At 52.9% G+C, this 26,564-nt stretch overlaps 5 protein-coding genes across 5 annotated transcripts; 4 read left to right on the forward strand and 1 right to left on the reverse strand.

Moving 5' to 3' along the window:
• The first annotated feature begins 171 nt into the window (after positions 1–171).
• On the forward strand, positions 172–4,609 carry LOC34620326. Its single transcript, XM_022733583.2, has 9 exons — positions 172–367; positions 574–1,889; positions 2,207–2,639; positions 2,880–2,954; positions 3,165–3,252; positions 3,550–3,704; positions 3,984–4,089; positions 4,313–4,361; positions 4,517–4,609. The coding sequence occupies exons 1-9, from the start codon at positions 172–174 to the stop codon at positions 4,607–4,609; spliced, it is 2,511 nt and encodes an 836-aa protein (XP_022593037.2).
• Positions 4,610–6,612: 2,003 nt separating this feature from the next.
• On the forward strand, positions 6,613–7,784 carry LOC34620325 (ribosomal large subunit pseudouridine synthase D). The gene is made up of 2 exons (XM_022733582.2): positions 6,613–6,700; positions 6,859–7,784. The coding sequence occupies exons 1-2, from the start codon at positions 6,613–6,615 to the stop codon at positions 7,782–7,784; spliced, it is 1,014 nt and encodes a 337-aa protein (XP_022593036.2).
• Positions 7,785–7,996: 212 nt separating this feature from the next.
• LOC34620324 (nascent polypeptide-associated complex subunit alpha, muscle-specific form) lies at positions 7,997–12,955 on the reverse strand. The gene is given in 8 exon segments (XM_026334205.1): positions 7,997–9,620; positions 9,771–9,912; positions 10,363–10,756; positions 10,936–11,370; positions 11,526–11,654; positions 11,773–11,874; positions 12,206–12,670; positions 12,821–12,955. Coding segments are annotated over 8 exon segments (3,426 nt in total).
• A 351-nt stretch (positions 12,956–13,306) lies between these two features.
• Positions 13,307–18,613, forward strand: LOC34620323 (uncharacterized protein At4g17910). Its single transcript, XM_026334206.1, has 18 exons — positions 13,307–13,530; positions 13,656–13,704; positions 13,872–14,177; positions 14,420–14,730; positions 15,051–15,092; positions 15,329–15,361; positions 15,476–15,531; positions 15,630–15,700; positions 15,825–15,885; positions 16,032–16,150; positions 16,374–16,437; positions 16,618–16,689; positions 16,908–16,970; positions 17,059–17,100; positions 17,449–17,536; positions 17,777–17,818; positions 18,021–18,175; positions 18,396–18,613. The coding sequence occupies exons 1-18, from the start codon at positions 13,307–13,309 to the stop codon at positions 18,611–18,613; spliced, it is 2,016 nt and encodes a 671-aa protein (XP_026189991.1).
• A 1,550-nt stretch (positions 18,614–20,163) lies between these two features.
• On the forward strand, positions 20,164–21,321 carry LOC34620322. Its single transcript, XM_026334207.1, has 3 exons — positions 20,164–20,330; positions 21,013–21,204; positions 21,300–21,321. The coding sequence occupies exons 1-3, from the start codon at positions 20,164–20,166 to the stop codon at positions 21,319–21,321; spliced, it is 381 nt and encodes a 126-aa protein (XP_026189992.1).
• The last annotated feature ends 5,243 nt before the right edge of the window (positions 21,322–26,564 follow it).

Here is a 26,564-nt window from a genome sequence, read left to right on the forward strand (position 1 = left end):
GCTTAGTATCCGGCGCCGTGTAGCTGAGGCTTCCACACAGGCGTACAGGCCCTGGATATGTGTTGTTGCCTAGTGCTCAAATGGATGTGCACATACAGCCACACTGGCTGGGGAAGATCCCCTGCGGTAGCTGCATGCGTGTTACAGCAGCTGCCTGGCTTTGTCGAGTCCATGAAACGCAGTACGGCAACAACCCATGAATTACAAGTGTTCATGTGCATTTTCTCACTATTTGGAGGGATTTGGTGGGGGTCTGTGCCTGCTTTCACCGGGGGCTGGACTCTTGGCATGGCGCACTCCTGGACCATCCCGGTCTGCCGAATTCATTGCAAATCCATGTCTTTCGGGAATGTGCCGGACCAAACGGGCTGAAAGATGAAATCAGGCTAGGAAATCTGCGGACTTTGCAACGCGAAACGCGCGAGGCGGCCAAGTTCGAAGGCTGTACACAGAGTGGCATGGTTCCTCTGTGCGGTGGAAGCCCCTCGAGGGGAGGGACGCACGGCTCGACATCATTTAAAATTCGGATTCTAAGGCGCATTTGCCACATTCTGGTTGTCGTGGCTTTGGTAGGACACCTTGACCTCCTCCTACCTTACGCCGCATTGTGTGCATCGGGGATAGGAGTGAGGGCCGTTTCTGCCGCTTCACCAGCCGTCACAGAGCAAGCTCTGTCGACACCTAATCATTCTACCGCTTCTATCGAGGTCGCTGGAGGTTCGATTGATGGTGCACCTTCGGGTTCTGCAGCTACTGAGGACGCTGGAAGCAGCCTGACGTTCGAGGCCATTTCTTACGATGATAACTGCACCGCACCGCTTGTTATTGCCGGCGAGATTGTGCGTTGTGATGAAGGGAAGAAGGGCCCCCCATACAAGGTGCTTTCTAGGCGGGACTCGCACCAGGGGCCTCTCTTGAATCAGACCTTTCCTGTAGAAGTGCCACCGGAATGGTTTCATCGACGCAGGATGCCAGATTGGCAGAAATCTGCTGAGGATGGCACATCGGCTGGCGCTTCCTCACAAGTCCATTTAGAGGAAAGGGGAGGCGCTAGCTCTGATGTCAGCCCCACGACTCGGGAAAAGGCAGGCGGTCTGACAGATCCCCGTTTCATCCGCATCTTCGGCAACTGGGCAGCGTATTCCAGAACGCTGAACTTGTGGCTAGAAAGAGCAACCACGTCAGCGCTTCTGCGTAGGCTGGGAGGTTTGGCGGCAGACCAAGCGTCTGCAGAAGAACTCAGGCCTGGGGGCCCCGTGCACGCCACAGGGGCCCACAGTGCGCCATCGTCTGCACTTCCTGCTGCTGCATTTGCTTCTTCAACACACAAGCACCCTTCTTCCTACTGGCAGAAGTCTCTGTTTGCATCGCTCATGGAGGGCTCCTGCATAGCTCTAATCAAGCTGCCAGCAGACGGCCAAGGCACGCCCTCTCCTTCCCCGCTGAACTCTCCTGTCACGGCCATCCCTGAATCTTGCGAGGATGCTCAGCGCATGCTATTGGAGAGAGCCTCTGACGACGGTGCCTTTCAAGATGTGTTTTGGCTGGTCTGCGGCTCTGAACTGCCCCTAAGCCGTCTGAATCGCTATATCACTTTCTCCATTTCTCAGGAAAAACTCGCCAGAGTGCTTGATGCCTTGGACTACAGCGTGGATATCTGGGAAGAACCGCATAAAGCGGTGCCACATCTCCTAGATGGCGCTAAGGGGGCCCCCCCCAGCTCAGAGGGGGGGCAGGAATCAGGCGGGAAGGAGGCAGCTCAGCAGGATGTTGCGAATGGAGAGGAGCCAAGTGGCAGGAATTCAGCCTCCCCCGAGGCACTGCCCAGTATCTTGGCCCCCCATGAGGTGGAAGCGCGGCGACTTGCTGCAGAAGGTAGTGAGCGTTTGGCCTGCCGTGCTCTTTAAGTTATGGCGTCTGACCTTGTTTTCCCTGCAGCCTACATGCGTTCTCCGCGAAAAACCCTTACCCATTCACGGAAATAATGCGTTGGCTCTGCGCTGTGCGCGCGTGTGCTTACTTCTGAATGGTGTTGAGTGCAGAAAAAAGTGAACGTGAAAGGTCTTTCAAGTGGCGTGTGGGTGTCTGCTTCATGAGTGGACTCCTTTTCACGGAAATAATGCGTTGGCTCTGCGCTGTGCGCGCGTGTGCTTACTTCTGAATGGTGTTGAGTGCAGACAAAAGTGAACGTGAAAAGTCTTTCAAGTGGCGTGTGGGTGTCTGCTTCATGAGTGGACTCCAGCAGAACGCGAAGATGCAGTTTAGGGGGAACCCGACGGATGGTACTGTCCGTCCTGCGGACGCTGTAGGAAGTGCAGCTGCAGACAAGGTGCAGGTGGAGTCTCCAGAGAGCAAGTCTAACCCTGATTTAGGGATACAGGTTGCAAGTGGAAGGGAAGCGTCTCTCGCGAAGAAAGCAGCTGCGAGTCAGAACGAAACCGCAAAACTAGAGGAGAAACAAAGGCCAACAGCAGAGGAAGCGAGGACCTTACAGGAAGGGGCAGTGCTCGTGGGAGAACTGAAGTTTCATGTTTCCCCTGCCGTTACACCGCGCCCAAACGAAGGCTCGATGGACGAACCGGAGGATATTCAAATTCGTCATTTCATCGATGCAGGATGGATATACACCCGTGATATCCGTAAGCTCTTCATGAGCCTGTGAGCAGTTTTACTGCAAGCAAAGGAGGGAAGGGAGTTGGCGGTCTCGCTCGCTTCCTTGTGCCTCTGTCTGCCTGCCGTGTTCATTCGGTCTATTCGGCTCTAAACTGGCTGCAAATCGTGTTTTCGTGTCTTACACTGCATTGTCAAGGCTAGAGCAAAATAGAACAACTCTTTTGCAGGGGGGCTCGTACAGTTCTTATTGCCATGTGTTTGTTCAGAAGGAGCGAACCTCAGCCGCTTCAACCGCCTGGCCATCAAGGAATCCCCCAATGGAACGGCGCAGCCGTGCGTGGGTCAGTCTTCCCAAAATTGAGCAATAACACGTTCAGTAAAGGCCTGCTCCAGTAAGTGGGCTTGTAAAACGTTGTGCTGATCGCTCGCTGTGGCGTGTATGACGGTACAGCTAGCCACGCATCTTGCCCCCAGGGCAGTTGATGATTTCTGGTTGTGTCGCAAAGAAATGCAACTTAAACGCGCAGGCCTTATTTCTCCGATTTGCTCAGGGTTCTGGGAAGAGCACAGTGTGCTGAGCGTCGCTCCCCATTCGTATGCATGGGACGAAAAGACGAACACGGACACCTTGCGATTCGTGTAAGGCCAATTTAATTTCCTCAGAAAAATCGCAGTAGCGGCTCCGCCATACATGTCGCTGCGAAGCCTGTAGTTCCTGTCCAGACAGCCTATCTTGCCAATGTTGGCTGCAGCCGACATCCTGCTTACTTGCTTGTTTTCCTACATTTGGGTTGAGTGTTGACGAGAACCGGCACGAGTCCCCACTCCAAACTCTCTGACTGCTTGTTTCTTATGGCATGTGCATGTGCAACGTCCTCATGCACACTGCACACTCCACAATTCTGGAGGTCGATATGGCTGCGTGGCCCTTCGCAGATTCAGTAACTCTTTGAGGGATGCCATTGAGAATGACGACCCTTTGCTAGGTCCTTTGCCTGGACGCCACGCAACTTCTCGGATGTACATATGTTTCTACCCAAATGACGAACAGCCATTTGGGGTTTTCTTGGGAGAAGTGCGGTTTGTTATTGGTAAGGCAGTGAGTTTTCTATCTTACTACAAGATCCACGGCGTTTCAAGTTGTTGCTTCCTGCCGCCTTGCCATTATGTCTGTGTGCAAGAGAAGGGGTTTGTGGCACTACTGCGGATATATGCGGAGGGAAGGGGGCCAAATGGGGGGCCCTGCGCATGGGTGCGCATGGGTGTACATGTGCGTATACACTGTGTCAGTTGGCTTCTAAATAACTTTGTGAGTGTGTTTGCTTTTCATTCATTCTTTTGCGGCAGACCATTTTTGTCTGGTTGTTCAGACTCGGCGGATGCAACTTTGCTCGTTTGTTTCATCCTCTTCGTATTCCTGGCGCTCCCAGTTTCCTGTGCTATAGCCCTTTCCTTTCACATATATAAACATCGCCAGTACGTGGCTCCTTTTTAATGATTCCTTGTTGGCCCTATATTCCGATTATGCGTATATGCGTTGGCTCTCTTAGGTGACTCTCTGGTTGCAGAACTCGCCTCTTGAAAAAATGTATATTTTTCCATATGTTTTGCGGCTCGCGACTCCATGTCAGGGAGTGAATGCCATTACGGTGGCAAATTTCAGCCCAGTTTTTTCGACCGTCTGTTTTTTGTGCTACAGTCTCCGACAGCGGCTCCAGAGGCTGGTACTTGTTCAACAGAGAGATGCGGTCCGTGAAAGCAGGCAGACTGCTACACAAATGGCCTTCAACTTATGCATCTAGCTCCTCGTATCTGAATCGATGGCAACCGTTACGATGAGCATTTGGAATGTAAATGAATGCATTGCCCTTGAGTACTTATTTGTCCTTTCTACGCTGCGCAGGTAGAACAACTGCTGATGCGAGAACTAGGGCTTAACACGGAGGATCTGGAGGATCCAAACGATGACGACGATGATGAAGACGTCCATGGTTGATGAACAGAATAATTGCTTTAGTGCCTCAAAAGTGGCATGGAGATTCAAAAGATTTAGGGGGTATGCGACCTTAATGAAATTAGCAGTGTCTAACACCAACTTTCAGTGCCTTTTCCATGGGCCGACGTCTGCTGGCATTATTCACCTTCTCGATGCCAAGGGTAGGGAAAGCGGCCCCCGCAGTATCAGAGACTTTGCCTCTGGTCGGATGCCACTTGTTGGATTCACCTCTGACTGGGAAGTCTGTGAATTTCCTGTGTGGGGCTTTTGTCTGGCTGTTGGATCGTTGCCAGAGGCTGCTGAAAGCTAGCAGATGCAGCGATGCAGATTTTGTGCAAATTGTACTTCGCCCCATTTGGGAATGTAGTCGTAGCCGTGCAGCTCATTAATTTGACCGTGTCGCAGATACATATATATAGCTACGGTGGCAACAGAAACTTGGTTTTCCCTTAGAAGGTGTATAAATTCCTTTTTGCTGCTCATAAACAACCCTCTACTTCATCAGCCCTAGGGAACAGCGCAAAGGACGGGACTTCGCAGGCTTCCCCGAAAAACTAAAGCTGTGGGGCTTTCCAGGTCTCGAGGAAGAAGTCTCCTACTATATTGGTCTACTGACTGTTTCTTCTGATTCAGCACCATGAGAGGGCTCTTCTTTCGGCGCTTCCGTTTGCCTGTTTCTTAAGCGGTCGAGCCAAAGGGGGAGGCGGCGACACTAGCGGAAACAGGACGCAAAATGGCAGGACCGCCTGTGATAGCTTTTACCATGGCAGATCATAAGAGTCTTCGAAGGGGCGATGAGCACTTGACAATATATCCGATGTGGCAACCGCGAGCGAATAATCCGTTTCAACATCCTCCCCCGTATTGTTGGGCTGCCTTGATCCAAAGATCGTAGCTTGCATCCTTTTAAAATGCCTTTGGTATCTTACAAAGGTCTATGAAGCAGTTGCCAATTTATCCTGTGGCATGCGAAGGTCACTTCCACTGCGGGTGTACTCTGTAACTTAGGCCAACTACGACCGGAAACACACACGCATTTCCGTCCACCACAAGAAGCTACTTGAAGTACGAAGTTTGTCGCTTTGATGCCGTTTTCTTTGCTTCTTATTTTTGCGTTGTGCTCTCCCAAGGGCCAATGACGCCACACACCAAAAATTTTAGGAACGCCAGTGACCATCGCGCTGGGGGCCCCATCGGCGGGCCCTTCGAGGCCCCCGACCCCCGCTCCCGTCCCCTCTCATTCCCTGTACCCCTGCCGCCCCCTTCATTCGGCTGTAACTAATCTCTAAAGAAACGGGGAGTCGGCAGACATACACGGAAGAGGGTGAAATACGGTTAGAAGTACCCGCGGAAAACCTCAAGAACACGTAGAACCTAAACGCATTTTGGCAGAGGTGGGCACCACTCCTCATGTCATCGGCGCCACACCCACGGCATCAAGCGTACTGCTCGCTTTCAGCGACCTACTTGATCAGCTCATCCCCCAACACCATGATCGGTGATTAATTGGAAGCGCATCGAATCTGAAAATGCGCTGGCTGGTTCTTTGCACTCCGTGTACTTCAAGGGCCACACAACCACAAAGCAGCCACTTTCCTTCATGCGATCCAATTACTGGAAACGGCAATGCATGATATGTTGAGCGGTGCCGCTGATGCTCGCTGCCGTCCACTTACGAGCTGCGGAATTTTCTCGCCCCCAAATCGGTGTGCTTGAAAACTTTACCCATGAACCTTATTGTGTGGGTCGTTGGCTTTAACTTAGCACTTTATATTTCCTTCTTTTCTCCCGCTTTTGCCTGGCTCGGCACTTCCACATCGTCCTTAGGCGCCCCGGAGCTCCCAGGCTATGCTGCCTATTCGGCGTCAGCGAGGAGGGGCCTCCCGCGCTGGGGCAGTACCGCGTCCTTTGGGGGATGCCCTTCACCTGCACATCTGTCAGGTGTAAAAGAGACACCTACGAGTCTCGGAGACAAAAGCAGAAATGATGACTGCATCGGTGGAATGCAGGTGCTGCACGAGGATGAGGCACTCCTTGTGGTGAACAAACCAGCAGGAGTGGCCGTCCACCCTTCCTCCCCTGTTTCAACAGGTGAGTTGAGGTTTGTTAATGCGACAAAGTTGGTTTTTCCACACGGATTCTCGTTCGCTGCACTGCTACAGAAATAAGCCGTGTGTATGGGTTCCAGGATCGGTGCAGGATTAGCGCGTAGGCATTTGGCATGTGTCGCTTGTGCCCCATTGACTCAGTGTCGAAGCCCTCGAAGCGCAGGCTATGCGTTACTGAACATCTCACTGCGTACTATAAGTCCATCAACAGGCCCCTGCCTGAGACGCTCGTTAGCGACCCCAGAGCGCTGGAAAGGCGAGGGCCCCACCACTGCGACAGTCCGCCATATCCTGCGGTGGATGTCTTAGTGCACAGACTCGACCAGGGCACATCGGGTGTCTTGTTTCTGGCAAAGACAGCCGACGCGGCGACCGCTCTCCGACAGCAGTTCAAGGATAGGCGCGTTAAGAAAGCGTACATTGCTGTAACGCAGGGAGGGTTGCAGGGTCCAACGACGGTCAGTTCGGCCATTGGAAGGTCAGCCACAGAGCGGCGCAAGATGCTTAGCGCGCGGCAGGTGTGGGGTGTCTGTACACCTAACTACGCAGGCACCTCTGCAGGCAAGCTGCGAGGGGCTATCACCCACTTGAAACCTCTCCTCTTCAACGGCAGGTTTCAAGTTGTATGGGCCTCCCCGGTGACAGGCAGAACGCATCAGATCAGACTACACCTACAAATGCTCAAGAAGCCCATCATAGGAGACTCGCTCTATGGTGACGCAGTAGCTACCGCGGCCTTCCAGGCCCACATGACGCGCCTTCGAGGCCGTCAAGGAGCAGGCATGAAAGCCGCCGAGAAAGAAGAGGGGCGGCAGCTCAAAGGGGCCCCAACAGCCTTTCTCCCCCCCCAACCAGTGTTTCGCGGGGTCTCTCGGGTACTGCTTCACGCCGCTACGGTGTGCTGTGTGCATCCGACAACAGGAGAGCCGCTGCGGGTGTCTGCACCCCTGCCGAGTGACATGAGGGAGGCGCTTGATGCCGTCAGCCCTTTGTGGCGCCAAGTACCTGAACTCTGCGAGTTCGCCGAGACCCCTTCTCATGAGGAAAAATACGACCCCCCCACTTAGAGGGGTGATTCCGCATCCACAAAACCAACTGCGTGCCAAAAATGCCCGTCCCGCTGACGGCGCCTTCCGTACCTTGTGCAGTGTCTCCTGCGAGCAAGTCTACGCTGCTCCCAGCTATCCGACCCAAAACCGATTAATAAAGTTTCTCTAAGAGAGCGAAAACAGCAAATCAGCCTTTTGAAAATGCGAAAGAAGGGCCCCCTTTGCGGCTTTTAGGGCCTTGAAGGAACCCAGTCCGCCCCCTCTTCTTTCTGCCGTTGTCTCTGGATGCTGTGAATGTTACTGCCGCTTCTATTGCTGCTAGTGGGGCTTCTTAGGGGAGGGTTGGAGTAACACAGGGGACTTATTAGTCCGCAGGGGCCCCAAGGCCCCCCGATTCTGGAGACTCCTGGGGAGGGGCACCCCCGAGAGCACCCCCGAGCCGTCGACACGGCGGAGAAAGGAGGGGGCCTCCTGTCGGTGGGACAGATGTACCGGCTCTGAAGGGGGCTGCAAGCGTTAATGGGGGTCCGCATGAGGCCCTGATTGGCCGATACAGATGCTACGGAGGGGGAAATGAGCGACAAGGGGAAGCCTTGCTGCTGCAGCTGCAGGCGAAGACTGTGCCGCAGTTGCCCTCCCGCCTTCATAGGGCTGCCCGATCGTGGAGGCTGGCTATTCGAAGGCAAGGAGAACTCAGAGGGCGAAACAAACCTTGCTGCTGTGGGCGCTGGCCCCTGGTAGCCTGCCGCAGCAGGAACTAGCCGAGTGGTGCTGTCGCATCGCCTAAGCTCTCCATAGGGCCCGAGCCCTCCCCAATCGCTCTTAAGCCCGCTAGAGGGTGAGGGATTTCTTGAGGGCGTGTTAGCGTAGAGGGGAGGAAGGCCGCAGTGCACGGGGTAGGCCCCCAGGTGGCTCCCCGCTGCAGACGGCCTAAGGGGTCTCCAGTTATCCTTTGCAGGGGTGGGTGCCCTGAGGCTGGCGCCGCGCAGAGGCCCCAGCGTCTCCTTACTGTCTGCTGCTGAGGAACTCACTTTTGACTCGATCGCGAGAATATCCGCAGGGCACACCGCCTCCTCCGCAGAGGCCTGCCCAGACATGCCGCTGCCAAAGGCCTTCCCCCTGATGGGCGAGGAGCTGCGCCTCGTGCGGCTGAAGACTTTGCTGGTGCTGCCGCTGCTATTGCTGCGCGATGTGGCGCTGCAGGGGGCCCCCTCTGCAGCTGCTGCAGGAGAGGCAGTGCGCTGGTGCAAGCGTCTCGGCAGGAGGGGCCCCACTACGGGGGCCTGCTGCAGACCGCCCCCAGTGGGGGGCAGGTACTGGTACTGTACGTAGGCGCGGCCCGGGCACCCCGACGTCGTACAGCAGGGGCCCCCGCGGGGGGGGGGGCCCAGGGGCCTCCCCACTACCGAAAGATCCACGGCAGACACAGACCCCGCCAGCCCTCCCTTAGAGGGCCGCACGGGCGCAGCAGAAGCAGATTTCAAGGCCGGCAAGAGCGTTGACGCGGACGCTGACGCATTGAGAAGCCCCACGGGGGGCCCCGAAGGCGGGTGAGAGCCACCACTCGGGGGGCCTCGGCGCCTAGAAGAGGGGCCCCCGCTGGTGTGGAGCTGCCGGTGCCGCAGAGGCGGCAAGACGACCCCCGGCTTGGGCCCTGCACCCCCATCGCAGAACGCCTCACAGGGCCCCAAGCCCCCACTGGGGGGCATGCAGTACCTCCAGCCCCCACCCTCCCCGCTGCAGAGGCTCTGACGCTGCCTCTGCCGCAGCTGCACTTGAGCAGCGGGCAGCAGCACAGCGCCTCGGACGCGTTCAACTGGAGGAAACGGCTGCGGCTCCGAAGGCGGCGAGCTCCTCGACCCGCTGCCCCACAGCGCCTTGGCCTTGCTTGAAACTCCATGAAGGGGGGGCAGCACGTGAACGGGGGGGCCCCCTGGCGGGGCGCCTTCTGCTGCTGCGGCCTGACGCAGCAGCGCGCCGCTTTTCTCGGGGGCAGCAGGGCGCTCCTCGGGAGTGGGGGCCCTTGGGCGGCGTGCCGGCGTCTCGGGAAGAGGAGTTTCCACCATTTCCAGCGGCCTGACCTTCTCCGAGGGCACCCCTTTGGGTGGGGCTGGAGCTGCACACGGCTTTTGAGCGCGAAGATGCCCTGTGGGAAGAAGAAGGCAACAACAAACGGGGGACGGCTCTGAGAAGGGGAATGGGGTGCAGGAGGAGAGAGCACGTGTCTATGTATATGTATATGTATATATATATATATATACATGCATGTGCATATATCTATATGTATGTATCCATGTATGTATGTATATATGTATCTACGTATGTATCTATATCCATGTACGTATGTATGTATGTATCTATGTATGTATCTATGTATGTATGCACATATAGTGTGGTGTGTGTGGTGGTGCAGCAAAACTAGGAAGGCCCGTGACAGACGCCTCCTCAAGAGGCCGTGTAGCATTTTCTTCAGCCCCGTGGGCTTGTAAAATACGCAGGATCAGAGAGCCTAGAAGTGTCTCTCTGTTACACGAGGGCCTCGAAAGGGGGTGCGGGGGTGGGGGGGCCCTCTGACTACCCGCAGCAAAGCGCTTACTTCGATGCGCATTCAGCACACCTTCCGTAAAGGTCCCAAGGTTTTCTCTGAGCCGCTCAATCTGAGCCTTAAGGTTCTCCAGCTGTGTCTCACTGCTACGGGAAGGAGAGCCGGAGTGGCCAAGGGCCTCCCCCTTCGCAGCTGCTTCAAAGGAGCCTGGAGGTGGCCCTTCTGACGCCAGTTGAGCTATTACGGAGGTGGACGGCGCCCTTTCCGCTGCAGACTGCTCTACTGTAGCTGAGGGGGCTTTTGACAAGTACAGACTTTCGCTTGCTTCTGGCCAAAGCTGCGAAGGCCGCTCCCTAAATTTGGGAGACAGAGAGGCAGCAGCAGCAGCGCCGGCCGAAGCGGCGCGGCAGAGCGACACCGCCTTCTGCAGGCGCTGCTGGAGCTCCTGCAGCACATGCCAAAGACAGAGGCCTTTTCTGGGCGCAACATGAAAATCCCCTCCCCAGAACGAAGCAGCAGCAAGCCTCGTGTCTGCAGAGACGCCGTTGTTGCTGCCCTCTGGAACCCTCAAGGGCCAAAGTGCAGCATATGCGGCACTGTGGAGGACTACGCGGTAGGCCATACCTGCTGCAAGGCGTCGTCGAGAGCCTCTCCCTCCGTCTGAACGGCATCACTCAGCGCAGCAAACAGTGCCCGCATCCTTGTATCAGACAGGCCTCCTTGCACTCTACCATTCGCCTCAGTCTTCTGCAAAGGCACAAAAAGCGCAAGACCAAAAAGCGCGGCTCGCTTTTGCTCCTGACGTCGGCGCTTCACAGACACGGCAGTTTCAGTAAACGGAGGCCCTATCATGAAAGAAAATCCTCGCCCCCGGTATAGACACCCCGCGCATACAACGCACACACCTCCACGGCCAGACTGCACGATCTGGCCCCGCTCACTTACTTCTGCCTGCATCTTCGGAAGGGGCCGCATTCGCCGTTCAAAAAAGCCCTCAAGGATCTCCTCAGCAATAGCAACTGCTCCTCTTAGGCCTTCACATTCCCCATTCAGCGTCTCCTGGGAAGACACACACGTCTTCAACCCCAACTCCACACATGAACGTCTAAACAGCCGTGCCACTCCGTTCTGCACACGGACAGCCCAAAAGGCAAGGCAGCCCGCCACCGCATTTGGAGCTTGTACCCCTAAGCATATATCATAGCCAGCCTAACCAGTTGCTGAATGAGGATTTCATTTGCCCGCTTGAGCTCCTGATTCTGCTCTGTCTTGGCCCGTATATCCGCATGGTACTGCCTCTTGAGGATTTGCTCAATCTGAAAGCTCTCCTCTGCCATCACGCGCTAGAAAACAGCAAAGCACAAAGCGGAAACGAGAGAATCCGTGGTAGCCAACCCTGAAGGCTCCGCAGGCCTCTGCCTCCCTCTCTCTCCTTCATTCTCTTTCTCCCAAGCGCAAAACTCGAATCCTCTAGACCCTACAGCGCCCCACCTTTTCCGCTTCTTGTGCCTGGACCTTTGTCGAAAGCCTCAGCACTTGCTGCATGAGATCATCTGTGTCTCCCTGCAAATACACCGCAAGAAGCGCTAGGGTGGTATGATGAGCGCGTCTACTGGAGCACATATCCAATCATCTATCTGTCTATCCACCACACGTCACCAGTCGGCTATGCCCCGGCAATGCAGAAGTATACCAATTCTAGGGGGTCTTCCCAAGCGTCAGTTCCTCTCGGGATATCCAGCGTCTGCATGCGTTGCTGCAGCACCGCAGCAAGCAAGCCACAACAAGTGAGGTCGCAGGATCGGAATAGATCCTAAAGATGCAGCCGAGTAACTGCAAAAAACTCTCTCTATACGTAGTCGCAACAAACCCCCAAAGTCCTCTGGCTCCGTACCTCATGCGCCTTCTGCAGATTAAGCCCCAAACGCCCCCTCTGCCCTTTGGCGTCCTCCTCCCGCTGCTGCTCGGCCTGCTGCAACATATTCATGAAACTCCCGGCTGGCGAAAGCAGACGCCGAACCGAACTGGGGGGCCCCAGGGGCCCCCCCAGGGCCTCCTCAGGCGCTTCGGTGGTGAAGGGTGCAACATCAGCAGACCTTCTTTTGGTGGACAGTGCAGCCTCCAAAGACGCAGAAATTGCATTCGACGAAGCTGACGCTGCTGCTGCTGCTGCTGCCGCATTGGCAGGAGGACAGTAGCAGCCCTCATTGGGAGGTGGAGGGGTCGATGGGAGCCTCGTTAGGCCCCCTCTGTCAGCAACTGCTTCAAAAGCGCCTGTCCCCTCGTGATGCGCATCTTCGGCCCGCAGTACAACTTCTGGTGCATCTTCGACGGCTGGCACAGGCTTTGGCGGGAGGGCCTGCCCTTTGGTGTTTGCTCCGTGGGGTCGGCGTTGCTCGAATTGAGGGGGAGGAGCGGCTTCAAACACACTACTTGGTGCTGGCTCTGCATCTGCCGCTGTCAATACTGTTCCTGCATCATCTGCATCTGCTGCTGCGGGGGGTGCTGCTGCTGCTGCTGACAGAGACAGGAATGGAGGCAACGCAGCAGCCGCGGCCGGAGAAGCTGAGGATCCCTCATCCTCTACTTCGCACGGAGCGCCCCCTCCCCCCCCTATCCTCGATGCAAGTTCTGATGATGCCATTTAACCAAACTCTACAGCCAAGGACTGGGAAGCCGTTGAATCTGTCGGGCAGCAATCGGGGAGGCAGCTGTGCAGGGGCACCCAGGTCTGGTGTACCTCCAGAGGGGCACCCCTGCAAATTGTTGCTGCCGGTTCAAGAGGAGGCTGCAAGGAAGGCACCGAAGCTGGGCTCATACAAGATGAACCCCTCCAGCAGCCCAACAGACTTACTGCTCCACCGCTTATCGTGGCCAGCAACAAACGACACGCTTTCCCCGTAGATCAGCTTCGCTTCCCCGCCAAGGATGCAGATTTGTTCGAAAACGCAAAGGAAGGGATCCGATGAAAGCATGCCACGTCAATAAGCACGCGATGAGCGCTCGTGTCTGCGGGCAGGTTGCTGCGGCGCGCGCATCTGCGGCTTCCAAAAAGAGCATTCGAGTCTCACTTATCAATTCACTCCATGCATGTATCCAACTTTTACGCTTTAGCAAAGAATCAGTGCAAAATGAACGACGCGAAATCCGTGCAGCACCACCTGACCGCCGCAGCCGAAACCGGCGGCCGGCCTCGAAGTACTCAGGACAAGCTGAGCTGTACATGCATCTCGTGGAGGCCCTCGTATTGCCGATCATAGTAGGCTCCCGGTTTATTTCGCCTTTCCTCCGCCAAAGCGCAAACCCCTCTCTCAGGGGTTGTTCGCACAAATACACTTCTTCAGGCACGGGCCCCTCGCCCGTGGTTCCGCTGTGGACGCAGGTGTTGCGGGCGTTCCTAATATCGGGGGGCCCCCAACCCTCTACCGTACACTGCTCTCTTGAATCCTTGCGTATCCGTCTAGTTCGTCTTGCCAAAACTTATGGACTCAGCTACCACGCTCTTGGGTGTGCCCTCATCCTGGGGCCCCCCTTCCACACTGTCTTCTTTTCTACTGCAGGCTGTCGCCTGTCCAGCTCCCTGGTCCCCGAATTATGTATCTCCCACCATCCGCGGCTCATTTGTCACTGCCGGATTTCCTCTGCGGCAGCCTCCTCCTCTAGGGGCCCCCGAAGGGGACGCCCGCCAGGGGGGAGGCCTTGAGGCCCTCGGGCAAATCCTCGCAGACTGCACTCTCACGGCTACAACCGCGCAGTATCAGAAAATCCTGACATTCGGCAGCTACGACAAATATGCCAAGCCCGATCTGCTCGAGCTGTTGCTGTGCATTACGCTAATCGGTGTACGTCTCCTAGAGCCGATACAGGTGTATTATCCCATCTGCTGTCGCAGCAGCCAGAATTCACGTCTGGCCGCTGAAAAAAGAAGCCGTGTGGGCGTAGCCACTGCCTGAGTGCATAGCGGCTGCTGCTGCCGCCGTCTCCCGCCCTCCCCTACGACGCACATTGACTCTGCTAGCGGTTTTGCCGTATGTGTGCCTTCGACAACTGCTTCTCGCAGTGCTGCCCCTTGACGTCGAACCATCTCCGTCTCTTTATTACGAGGCAGCTGGGAGATTCCGCAGCAGGCCACTCTTCTGCCAGCCTGCTCTTTCGCGTCTTGCACAAGATCTTCGCTCCTCTTTTTCTCTACTGCTTCGTTTCGCTCTGGCTGTGCCTCCCAAACGACGTCTCTCTACCCCTCCTAGTGGCAACAGCTGCTGCCTCCGCCTCCCTCCTTTCCCTTCCCGCACTCTCCCCAGACACTCTGAGCGCATTTATTTGTTGCTTCCTCTTCCCATGCTACGCCTTCGTCTTCCCACTGTCGATCGGCCCTCTCGTGAGCTCCCAGCTCCTCTTCTGCCTCCTTGTGGCGCTTCTGTAAGGAGTCAACAGCGAACCTCGGAACGCCTGCTCTCTAATGTAGCAGGCTCTCAAAAGACTACACACACCCAATATCTTGCGGAAATCCATGGGGTGTCCTGTTGACCCGTAACAGCGGGGCGTAGCCTGGGCCGTCTTGAAACCACGACACCTGAGCTTCTTCCAACATCTGAACTTGCTTGCATGCATCGAAAAATTTCAACACTCCAAACCTTTCTCACAGCTCGTTATGTTCGGATCTCAAATTCTTGCTTTTTGAGTTTAATGCACACGATTCACTTGGTTTTGCAGGGGTGTTGCTCTCCCTCGTTGCGCAGGTGCCGTGGCAGTCACGGAAGTATCTCCATGAAGCGCCTGCTGTACGTGCACCTGCGGCTGCGGCTGTGCCAAAGGACAAGCGGTGCTAGCATAAAGTGCATGATCCGCTTCTGTGCATAGATTTTCTTGATCCCAGTTGAGCCAGCTGATGCTGTTGCTGCCCGAGCGGCGGCCGCCTCTCTGATGAGCCTCCACCCCGTGGCAGGGATACATCTGTGTGTGTGTGTGTGTGTGTGTGTGTGTGCATCTTCCTGTTTCCGTATGCATGATGCCTCAGAAAAGACGGCGAAGTTTCAACGCTAAAGAAAGGGTGGGCCTCATCCCCTAGGGGTCCCAAGGCTGCGTAGTATTGCTGCGAGTCTTCCTGGTGCTGTTGCCTCTCCTTTGCATTCCTCGTGGTACCCGTCGTGTGCTGTCGCTGTAGGCATTTGTTACCGTTTGCGCACCATCGCTCAATGCAGATGATCGTCACATGTGTTGGTAAGAAGCTCCTTCCTGTCAGACGCGGGCTCTCCTAAGGCTCTTTAGCGCATGGCCGTTGGATGCTTTCCTGGAGGCTGCGAGTTTTCTGAATGCAGCGATCCTTGGTGTTGACTTTCTCACGTTTCCACGGAAATTTTGCAAGAGCGTCAACTCCGGAGTGACCCTTGTGAGTGTGGGCTTTGTGTGGGTTGTTTGCTGCGCGAAAAGCTAAAAGGCCAATGGATCCATTGGAACGTGAACCTTCAAACTGGCTCTGGCTAAGGTCTTGTGTTTGTACGGGTTTTCCGCAGATGGACTTGGGTGTTGGTGGCATTATCTTTACTTCTGGAATGGTTTCGAGGCATGCGAAGGGTTAGCAGTTTGTAAATTTTAAACCGGAAGGACGTGTCTCTTTTCGCTTGCCCGATGCAGCTCGTTTCCCATCAGCGCCTTTCCCTTCTGTTTTGTGGGGAACGCTCTGCCAAATTAGTTCAGTACGAAGTGCATTATTGCCTCAGGCAGCCGTGAGAGCAGTGAGTCTTTCTGGAGCGCTTTACGCCGAGCGGCGTTGCAGAGCGGCGCCTTGGGTATCTTTGGGTTCGTTCGTCTCATCGTCATGGCGTCTACGAACCTCCATGTAGATTCACTTTCCTGTTGCTGCTGTTGTTGCTGCTGCTGTTGTCGCTGTTGCTGCCCCTTCTGAGGCTCCGCCCTAGTGGCCTTGCTGCTGCTTCTCCGTATCGCATCTGGTCTAAGCGTGTCGTGTCAAGGCGGTCTGTCTGCGCATGCGCCACCCTCCTTACTCTGTGGCCTTGCACCCCATCTACTGCCTCCCGTGTTGCGGCTTGGTGACCTTTCAGGTTTCCGTTAGCGAATACGGCGTTCACTGGAATTTTTACATGACTCTCATGGTAGTTTTTGTCTGTGCGTCACACACGACGGGATGGCCTTGCACGGCCTCAAAGGCTAAACCTCCTTTTTCCGTGCACCGTGTTTCTCCTAAATCCTCAATCGCCAATGGCGTTTTACCGCGTTGGCACATAGAAGACTACTTCCCGCAGGAAAACCAATTGTTAGACCTTCCCTCTTTGTTTGGGTGCGCAGTGGGGGAGGCCATCTGCATCTTGAGCGGTCACCCATACAAAGCGGGTATCTGGGGCTTCTGTCTGCTTCTCCGTAAGACGCCTGACTTCCCGTGATGCCGACGACTTTGCGCTCTCGTACTCTTGTCTGCTTGCGCCTTCGGCGCGGGGCAAAAGCCACTCTGCGCGTCGGGTTACCCTCATTGGTTACTCTCCAGAAGCCCCTCCCCCACCTCACAAGAACCTCAAACCCTCAGCGCTGTGCAGCGTCTTGGCCCCCATCTGCTTGCCCCTGTCTCGGTTATTCCTCAGTTTATCAGTTCCTCGTGTCTGCTCTCGATTTGGATGAGTGGATGATGGAGGGCCCCCGCACCAGTAAGTTTCTCTACCTAGACCGCCAGCCTCGTACGCAGTGTCTTCTGGAGGCCACATGGCAGACGCCTTGTGTGTGTTTTGCCTGCAGACTTTTTTTCTGCAAACAGGGAGGGAATCATGGGTTCTCTAGGTGAGTGTGAGTCGTGCTTTTGCAATGATTGAGCAAGCCAGATTGGTCGGTTTAAATGCCGTTTCGCATGCCTACTTCTACGAGAGACGCACCCGCGCATGCCGCTGCACAATTGCATTGAATCATTTGCTGCTCCGCGTGCCCAACAGTCAAAAAAAGGGATGGGCGAGCTAACGCTTTCTAACCATTTCCGTCCAGAACATAAACGCAGCATGAATCCTAAGTGTCAAAAAAATGCGGGGCCAGAGGAGGCTCTTGTGCCTTCTCGCTCGACTCTGTGTACACCTGTGTAGTGGGGTGCGCGCCAAACACCCTAGTACATTGTGAGCACTTAAATGTGATTTTCAGGATTTTTATGCTTGTTCCTGATGGCAGTGGCTGTCGGCCACTTTATGGTAACGAGAGCTCCAATCCGAAGCAGCGAGGATTCTTCCAAGTTAGTGGTAGTGGCCGCTCACCTCTCGGATACGTGTTGAACTCCGCTTCTTGTTGTCCTCGCTGTACCGCATGTCCTGCGCTACGTTCGTCTCTACCCCTGTGTTCCTCTTCCGCTCACCCTTACGCATCCCTTTATGTACCTCTATTTATTCGCCCCCCTTGCGCTTTTACTCATCTGCTGCGCGCTGACAATCCTTGTTTTCAATTCCCCGTTTGCTTGCAGGGCGGAAAATGAAAGCCGCAAACTGAGGCCCCTGTCTCTTGTCATACATCTCTTCTTGTAAGCTGCTGCTCCGTGTAATCCTTTCCCTTTTCCTAGCCCGTGGTCTCGCCGATTCGCGTTTACTGTTTTCCCCAGCTGGCAGTCCCCAAAACAACCGACTCTTCGCGCTGTTTTGCTAATGCATTGCTGCAGTGTGGTCCAGCAGACTAATTTCCCTCAGTGTATGTCTCTCTCACCTTTCGCTTGCCTCTCTGTTCAGTGCGTCTTTCCTGGTGCTTTCCTTTGGATTGCTGCTGCAAGAGGGCCTCTCCCTTCTGCCGCGGCGCCGCTTCGTTAATCTCACGTGGGTTGCTTTTGTTGGAGGCATTGAACTCTTCGCAGTAGGGATTTCAACTGCGTGTGACGCACTCGCCGGTGAGACCTTTTTTGTACACCAGCAATGGGCTTTCATATTGAGAATTTTATTTAAGACCAAATCGCTGTGTATCTCCACACCGATTCTGCTATTGCTGGAAACAGATAGAAATATCCAGAGGAATATGTATCCTCACGATGCTTTGTCAGTCTCCGCTTCGAACCCTTCTCGTGCAAATTGGCTCCTGTCGTGTGCCACTGACCTGCGGTGTACGTGCAGCTCGCGTCGGCCACCAATGGGCCTTGCAGGGCACCAACAGCAATCAGTTGATTATATTTCTGTTAGCAAATCTGTTCGTGGGCCTAGTAAACTTGTGTCTTCGTACCTTGCTTCTGCCGGCAATCCTTGTGTGGTTGATTATGACTGCCTACATGTCTATTCTATTCTTGTGCGCTCACCGCCTCGGGATAGCGGGCAAGCGTATCAAGCTAATTTGAAGTTCTCTGCAACGGAACTTAACTGGCGATCGGCTGGGGGCTTCTGCAAGTCGATAAGACAGGATGTGTTTCTGCATACAACTGCAGCTGCTCTGTCGTCACTCGCAGCTGCCTGTTGCTGTTATTAGTGGTTTTGAATGTAGATAGCAGAAGATCTAATTACTGTTCGATGTGCAGCATACTGCTTCCGAAGTGTGAGTACAATGAGAGACGAAGTATAGGAGCATGAGTGTACAATGTAGTTGAAGTAACATGAGCTTACGCCGCTAGCTGTATTTTTCTCCCCTCCGTCCATATGGAGCTCGGGACGTAGGTGCATGTGTTTCAATATCACTACTTGGATTGCAATAAAGGAAAACTTCGCAGTCAAGCCTATAGCTATAACAGTTATTGACTGGTGTGGCAGGCAAAGCGGAACGTGGATAGGTACATGACGCATATATTTCATGGAGCACGGTTGCCATCTTTGTATGCGAGTTCATGTGCATACACCGTTTGTGTGCGTGCTAAGTTACTGCGTACCGGACTGTGCAGGCAGGCATACTTGGACAGCCAGGGTGCTCAGCACTGGGCCCTCGGACTTCCCATAGATTAGCGACATTGGGAAGTGGCGACAGGGTTGAGAAAAACGAGAGCACTTTCGAAATTGACGACCAAGCTTTTGTTGAAGTCTTGTCCGCTTTATGGACAGACTAGAACAGGCGATGCATCAAAAGTTCCCCGTCGGAAAACCCAGGGGCTATCGAACCTCAGGTCAGCGCTTTATCCGTGGAATGGTTGTAAATCACAACACAGAAGAACAGGAATATAAGATTTAAGCAAGGTCAATGGAAAGAGAGAAAGGAAGCAATCCAGGAGGAGCGGGCGAACAGCCGTATAGAGACGTTTACAAACAGCCTTTAGTAAGGGTTGCAATTTATCGGATGCTAAAGAGGTACTAAGGTGCCTTTCCCGGTAAAATCAAGTGCAAAACAGCCATAGCAAATGAGTAAACGAAGTGATTATTCTGCATGCAGCATTACAAAATGTGTTCGAACGTCGGCGTTGGCAATGCCCCAAACCGAAGTGTTCTTTTACGCCTGCAAGCATACTACGGGAAGAAAATACAGCAGCATGAAGGCCGCAATATTATGCAAGTAGAAAGCAATATCGTTTTTCGAGTGACTGTCTCGCTCGTCAGGTGTGCATGCGGTCTCGGGGACTGGGGCTCCTCCCTTGCAGGAACAGGAAGACTTCAAACCATAGAAAACGCATCAGTATGTCCATTTATATGTGCATGCGGGCGTGTTTAAAGTCATTTGGAGATAGTTTTTCGTGGTGGAAGCACACTGCGGGTCTCTCCCAGCATCCGCATTCCCTTCACTCCATGCCTTGGCGCAACCTTCGTTGTCCCTTTTCCGCCTCTCCGCACGCATGCCTCTCTCCCTCCGCTTCGCGTAATTGTCCCTTAACTCAGCCGCCTGAACCACCAAAGACCCCTCCTCTAATCTATTGGCATTTCCCGTGTTGATACGTCATGGGGTCCTAGGGCCTTGGCAAGCCTTTGAACCATGTTCTTCCTTTCTCCTCTTCTGCTTCGCAGCCACAGCAAACGGCTGCTCGTGCAGCTGAAAAGTGCAGCCCTTTCCAACTTTTACTACATGACTCACAAATCCCCTGCCAAGAAGAATACAAGGATTGCCCTAAGAAAATATGATCCCAGAGCGGGACAGCACGTGTAAGCCACGAACGCTGAATCGCAGACCGTAGAGTCTCCATGAGGCACTGCGAAGAACGTACTCTTAATAATGGGTTTGCTGCGTGTACTGGGTGCACACATTTTCCAACGGGGGAAATGGCTTGTCATGCCTCTCGTCAACTGTAGTTTCACCCTGAGGCGCATGCAGTGCAGCTTGTGACCCTGACGCTGCCCAGAGGGGCGTCATACCCATTGTGATACCGACCTCTAACATGTAACTCTTTGAATGTTTGCATTCCTGTATTGTCGTGCTAGCTTGGAAGAAAAACTATTGCAGTTGGAGCGAAAATAGGAGTGGGGAAGCCAAGGGCTTAAGTGCACGTTGGATGGCTTTCTTAAGGAAAACCTTTGACATCTTCAGAATCAGGCTTCTCTATAGTTTGAAGGAGAGATAATTCAAACAGACACGTGGGAATGCAGCCGCGGAGCCACCTGAGCGAGCCCCAAGTGCTCCTCTCGTGCAGGCACTTCATGCGGCCTCTCAAATATTTTGAATACGCCAGCGGTATACAAGGAGTCTATCTTATTCAAAGGAGGGCAGCCTCCGTCTAACTTCTGGCTTGATATACTTGGTTGTGAAACTACATGCTTGACCAAACCGTTCGAGTATATGTGTGCTTATCCTGTTTTGTTCTTTTCACCTTTTTCGTTTGTACCGCAGGATGTTTTATGAAACGCGGCAGCCAGGAGAAGGGAACAAGAAGCGCCTCACCCTGCACCTGCAGAAGTATATACATTGGACCGGGAAGAACATGAAGCTCATGGCAAAGAGGGTTGAGAGGGCTTGGGAATACGGTGCTTTCCAAAAATACTTCGACGAAAAATACCCTCAGCTGACCGACATTAGAGGAAGGTGAGAAGGTTTAACCGCGTTGTTGCTTTGCTGATACTGCGAGTTGCTTCTTGGCACTGGATGCAAGCTCTGATTGTTTATGTGTTGCGATTTAGGAGCTTACCCCGAATGAAGTAATACAGCCCATGTCACAGCGACATTTTGTAATAAAACATTGATATAGGTAGCGTGCTACGTAACAGTAGACTGCACGGTCACACGGTTTCGGACCGTGGTTTTGTGTCTTGCTGTGGGGGTCTTTAAAACTGGCACACGCTGCCCCGGTCGCAGACTTCAAACCTCCATATTTTTGAATCCACAATGAAACTTTCGTTGCCCTGAAGAGAAACAAAGGTTTTGTATGGCTGCTTCTCCCGTTATATGTATATATATTTATACACATATATGCCTACCTACTCGACGGGCAAAGGGCGGGACAGAGGAGTAGGGGTGCGATTAATTCGCGGGTCATGGTCGACACGGCTGAGCCTTTTGCCTCTTTATGAAACTGAATGACGTCTGTGGGCAAGGGAAAGAGGCGTTGTGCCACTTTACAGAAGAAGACTCCCTCTATTTTGATGTAATGTGTCGCTGCCTGCTGTTTGTTCATGAGCCGTCTAGGGCAGTGCCGAGCGCAGGCTAGATGATATTCATAAACCCCTCAACTATATATATATATATATATATATATATATATATATATATATATATATAGCGAAAATGCTCCCGACAATCCAACACGCTCCAAACGTACATGAGCCCGTAATTTCAACGAGGAAATGGAAGCCGTGACCTGTGTGTTAGACACCTTATGAAGCCACCGACGTTCACAGGATCTATAGGACAGTTAGTTCACTTCATAAACGAAAAACGAGGACTATGACCATTGCAGCAGTGCATTTCAAGCCGCCATCATGCAGAACCCCTTGGCTGACAGTCCCAGGGATTCCTTTCTCTCTGTTTAATCAGAAGCAAAGGGGACTCGGCAGCGGAGTGTTTATCAACGTCGTACTTCGAAATAACAGCTTTTGGACTACCTTGACAATACGAGCACAAACTGGGGAAAACGTTGCTTGCTCTCTCCTTTGTAGGCAAAAAAGTGGATTTACTGGAAACGCAGCGCCAGGTGCAGTAACACGGGTGCTACTCTATGCAACAAGGCGTCTAAAGTTCCTTGAAGTGTTTAGGGGCTGCCTGCAGCAATGTACCGCTTGGGGATGCAAGGTGTAGCGGGCCCAGCTACACATGAACACATCCCACAACAATCGTTTGTTTGGCTCATAATTAGGAAAGAACTAATTGATTGATTTCCTTGTTCATATGTGCATTTTATTGCATGATGCTATATCAACTCGATACAAGAAGAGGAGACGTTATGTGCTGTGCTCTAGATATGCTATGTGCAACTAGCTGTGAATGCTCCGTGTGCTGAGAGGGTGCAGCCACATGTACCCTAGCTTCCCTTTTTCTCTCATGTCGGAAACTCTAAGGGTTTCAGGCACGGGAAAGAAAGGGCAATTTTGAAGAATTGTTACGTTCCATGAAGCTGCTGTCGTGTCCAGGGTCAAGTGACTTCACACAGACACCTACGATGGAAAGTTACAGACCGCTTCCAGACACACGAGCTCCAATTCTCACACGACCTTTTTGTAGCCTGCTTCTATTCTACTGGACTACTGATTAATGCGATTGTCGTGCTGATCAGGGGCGCTTCAGGTTGTCGGATGCTGATTAGCGCGGCCTGCCGTGCATAAGTGAAAACTTCTTCGTGCTTTCGTGCTATGCCGTAGAGGTTACTGCTGCTGAGGAGCAGTAAGACATTCTGCAGGACATTCATTATTTGATTGGTTTCAGTGCGTAGTGTGGTGGCGTCCACACCAGATGGAGCTATTCCCGTTACCACACGCTTTGCAATGTATAGTTATATTAAGTTTTAACTAGTCAATCCCTTACGAATTCTTAGTTAATCTGTTCTTAAAACTTGAAATGAACGGAATGCCTTAATGTAGCGTAGCCCCCTCCATATGAGCAGTGCGCATGAACATGCATGAAATTAACAGACTATTCTTGTGCTTCTGGTCACGTGTAGTTTTTCGACTTTTCTTCTTGCAGTCATTTGCATTGTCTTATGAGCTGTCATATCACTGGAAATTGGGAAGATAAAGTCACACACCCCTATACGCAGGCAAAGCACAGAAGCGTGGGAAGACATATTAAGCCTAAATCCCTGGGGTATTATCATGCTGCCTTGGCATGCAAGCAAGCGCCACATGCAAGAATATATTCCTTAATTCTTTAGAATTTAGCGCAGTGCAAATACGTTATATACTTTGCTGTGATTGAACTGTAACCCTTCAAAAGCTGGAAGAAGAGAAACAGTCTAAATCGATGATTAGGAAGTTTCCTCGTTGGGCACACCGCTGAAAACTAGCCCACCCTTTTAAAATCGATAAAACCCACCAACTTGAGAAGGTATGGAGTCCTTTTGATATCAAAACCGTACGAACCTTTTGAGTACGGTGGTAAAAAGATGTAGATTGCTGCACCAGTCTTTTAGTAAGGTCGTGGTGCAACATAAAGCCAATCATCCAAAGCATAGTAAGCCCATTTCCTGTTGGCCTAAGCCTATTGAACCAAAGACATATTCACAGTTGAAGCAAAACCACTTGGGTGCTCAGAGTTGATGCAGGCTAACCACGAAGGCTCCGAAACACGGTATTTCTGGTTGTCCACTGATCAAAACGCAAGGCGGCTTACACAGCAGAGCCACTTATAAAATCCTTGTGTCCCTGGTATCCCACTGCGCAAGCTGAAGTAGTTGGTGTGTTTCATGAAGAGCATCTAAAGAGGAAAGCTACTTGACAAACGGTGGCAAACAGGTTGCTACTCTGCTATCGAACCCAAGAGCAGAACCACCGCCTGAAACTATTCGACGCACTTTCTGCTCAAAGAGCCGGAGTAGCAGGAGGGCCAATCGTGCAGCTTTGCAACGCACATACAATAGCTGGCGGGTCCTCATCTGGTGAGGTAGTCGTTTTTGGTATGTGGTAGTGCAGATGTGCAGCACGTGGACAGCAGCTGATGAAACGCCAGCATTTTTACAGCAGTTAGTACAGCATAGCTCTTGAACGCTTCTTAGCTTACCTTTGGACTGTCGAAAGTGAATGAAAGCCTTTCCTTAATATCATGAAAAACGCATAGTAGATATCACCCGATGTTACACTGCACGGTTTGTGGCCCTACTGGCCTCGCTAAAGCCCAGACGCAGATGCTGCGGTTCATACGGTGCCGAATGCACCGGTGAAACAGCCACCACAAGCAGGGTAGTCCTTCTAGAGTCTCCCGTCGCAAATACTAAAGGGGTCTTGCCCCACTAAACTTCGGAGTTCGGATACGAGCCTAAGACCAAGAAGGCGCCCACACAAGCGCAAACGAGCCTCCCATGTAGCATCTGCATTGTTGCTAGCCAAGCAGCCATAATCCGCTCTAACAGCGTTCGTGAAGTATGGTGCTCTATCAAAGCAGGTCGACACTTGCAGCAAGGATGCTGCAGCACGACGCCTTTTTGTTAGAAATGTGAGACCTGGCTGATGCTTCTACATGATCTCCTCAGGGTTGCAGCTAGGCTGCGCCTTCAGAATTCTCTGTAGGCAAGCAGGCTTATGTTTGCTTTTCTTCGTCTGTGCTTGCGCCAGCACCACGAAGGCTACGCCCGGCCGTAGGTAAGATGACAAAGGACTAGAGACGAAAGTCCTCCTGTATGCTGCGTGGAGTGGCCTGCCTCATTTTTGCGGAGATATTCGCAAGCAGCATCCCATACCATGCTGACATAGGGCCTTCAACAGCATTGAGCAAATTGGTGTAGCTGGGATTAATGTAATGGCTGGGTGGCTGACGTGCCAATGCCCTACCATACTTACATGGCATTGATCCAACCTGCTCTGATTTTGTTGTGGTAGATATAAGTAGATGAGTCTGCAGGCTAGCTATGCCAAAGATAAATCAGCTTTATTCCGCACAGTCTTTCGACTTTCGGAAGCAGAGCAGCACAGTTCAGGAGGTGCTTGTTTGCGTTGACTAGACCCGATCAACGGTGGCTAACGAAAATCATAAAACACTGCACATGCGTCTGGGGCATGCACAAAGACCGTCTGTTGTTGTCCAGAGTGTGTATGACCCCGACATCCTTTATTGGCGGCGACGACAAGCTGCAGCTGGGCCACACCAGCGACTGAGACCGTCTGTGCCACATAGCTTTACCCCTACGCGTAAAACGGCAAAATCCCACAGATAGGAGAGCCAGTAATGCACAGAATTTGGGATCAAACCTTGGAGGTGGATGATTGCAGCCCTAAACGCTACACTAATGCCAGACGGAAAGTAACGCGGGTGTCCTACGGAAACATGCTTCGACAAAGATCTATTGCGAACACCTTATTCATAGACGTTTACAGTAAATTACAAGAAAAGATTCGGCTGATGTGGGTACGCAAACCCATAAACATGTAAACAACGCCTCCAGTCCCTAGCGACTTGATTCCTGGTGGGGATGCCCCAGTCACAGCGCGTGCCTGGGGGCCCCTCAGTGTGGTGGTGTGGAAAGTACCTAATGGATATATTATGAAAGAGCATCCAAATCTTTAGATAGTCTGCCTCCAAAGTTTGCCTTTCCATACAACAAGCCAAACACTATCAGCAGCAAGTGTTTCATCGCCACAGTCTAGAGTATGGGCAGGTAAATTGAAAGGCTGACTGGGGGTTCCAGGCGTTTAATTCATACGGTTCCAAAAAGATAATGCCTAGACGAGCGGAAACGAGTCATCAATGCCTGCCAAGCGGATTGGTAATGAAAAAACCAGTGCTGTGACAATGCGTCTTCCCGTAGTATAATTTGGTGGGAAGTTCATTTTTCCGGTGTTCTATTTGATCGCAAAAGTGAAATGAGGGCCTTATAGAATGTTAGATAAGCCTGTCATGTTTCGAATAGCGCTGGGAGCTGGTTGTGGCAAACAACGCGCAAGAACCAGAATTAGGTGTATTGGTGACTCATCCCGTCGGAGCAAGCGAAGCAGTTGGTATGCAACGTTCGCTGTCAGATTGGCTGCTTTGAGGGCCTGGGTGTAGCGGGGCAACAGTGAGGAAATCGCTTATTCGTGCGAACAGATGCGGCATGTTTGCGAGTTGCCTCCGCAGCTTGTGCTGTGGTAGGGGCGTGCTGGCAAGCAACGACAAGGCTGTGTCGATGAGAATGGGCATATGGAAGCTAGGAGACAATTGATCCTGCTAGTCTGGAGGCTTCACCTGTTCGTCAGAGAGGCTTGTTGACTAGAGGAGCGGTTGATTTGTGGCATTAAGAGCTGATCGAAAGCATGTGCAGCGCT

This window comes from Cyclospora cayetanensis, unplaced genomic scaffold, assembly GCF_002999335.1.
Source record: "Cyclospora cayetanensis isolate NF1_C8 unplaced genomic scaffold, CcayRef3 CcayRef3_contig_38, whole genome shotgun sequence".
NCBI classification, from domain to species: domain Eukaryota; phylum Apicomplexa; class Conoidasida; order Eucoccidiorida; family Eimeriidae; genus Cyclospora; species Cyclospora cayetanensis.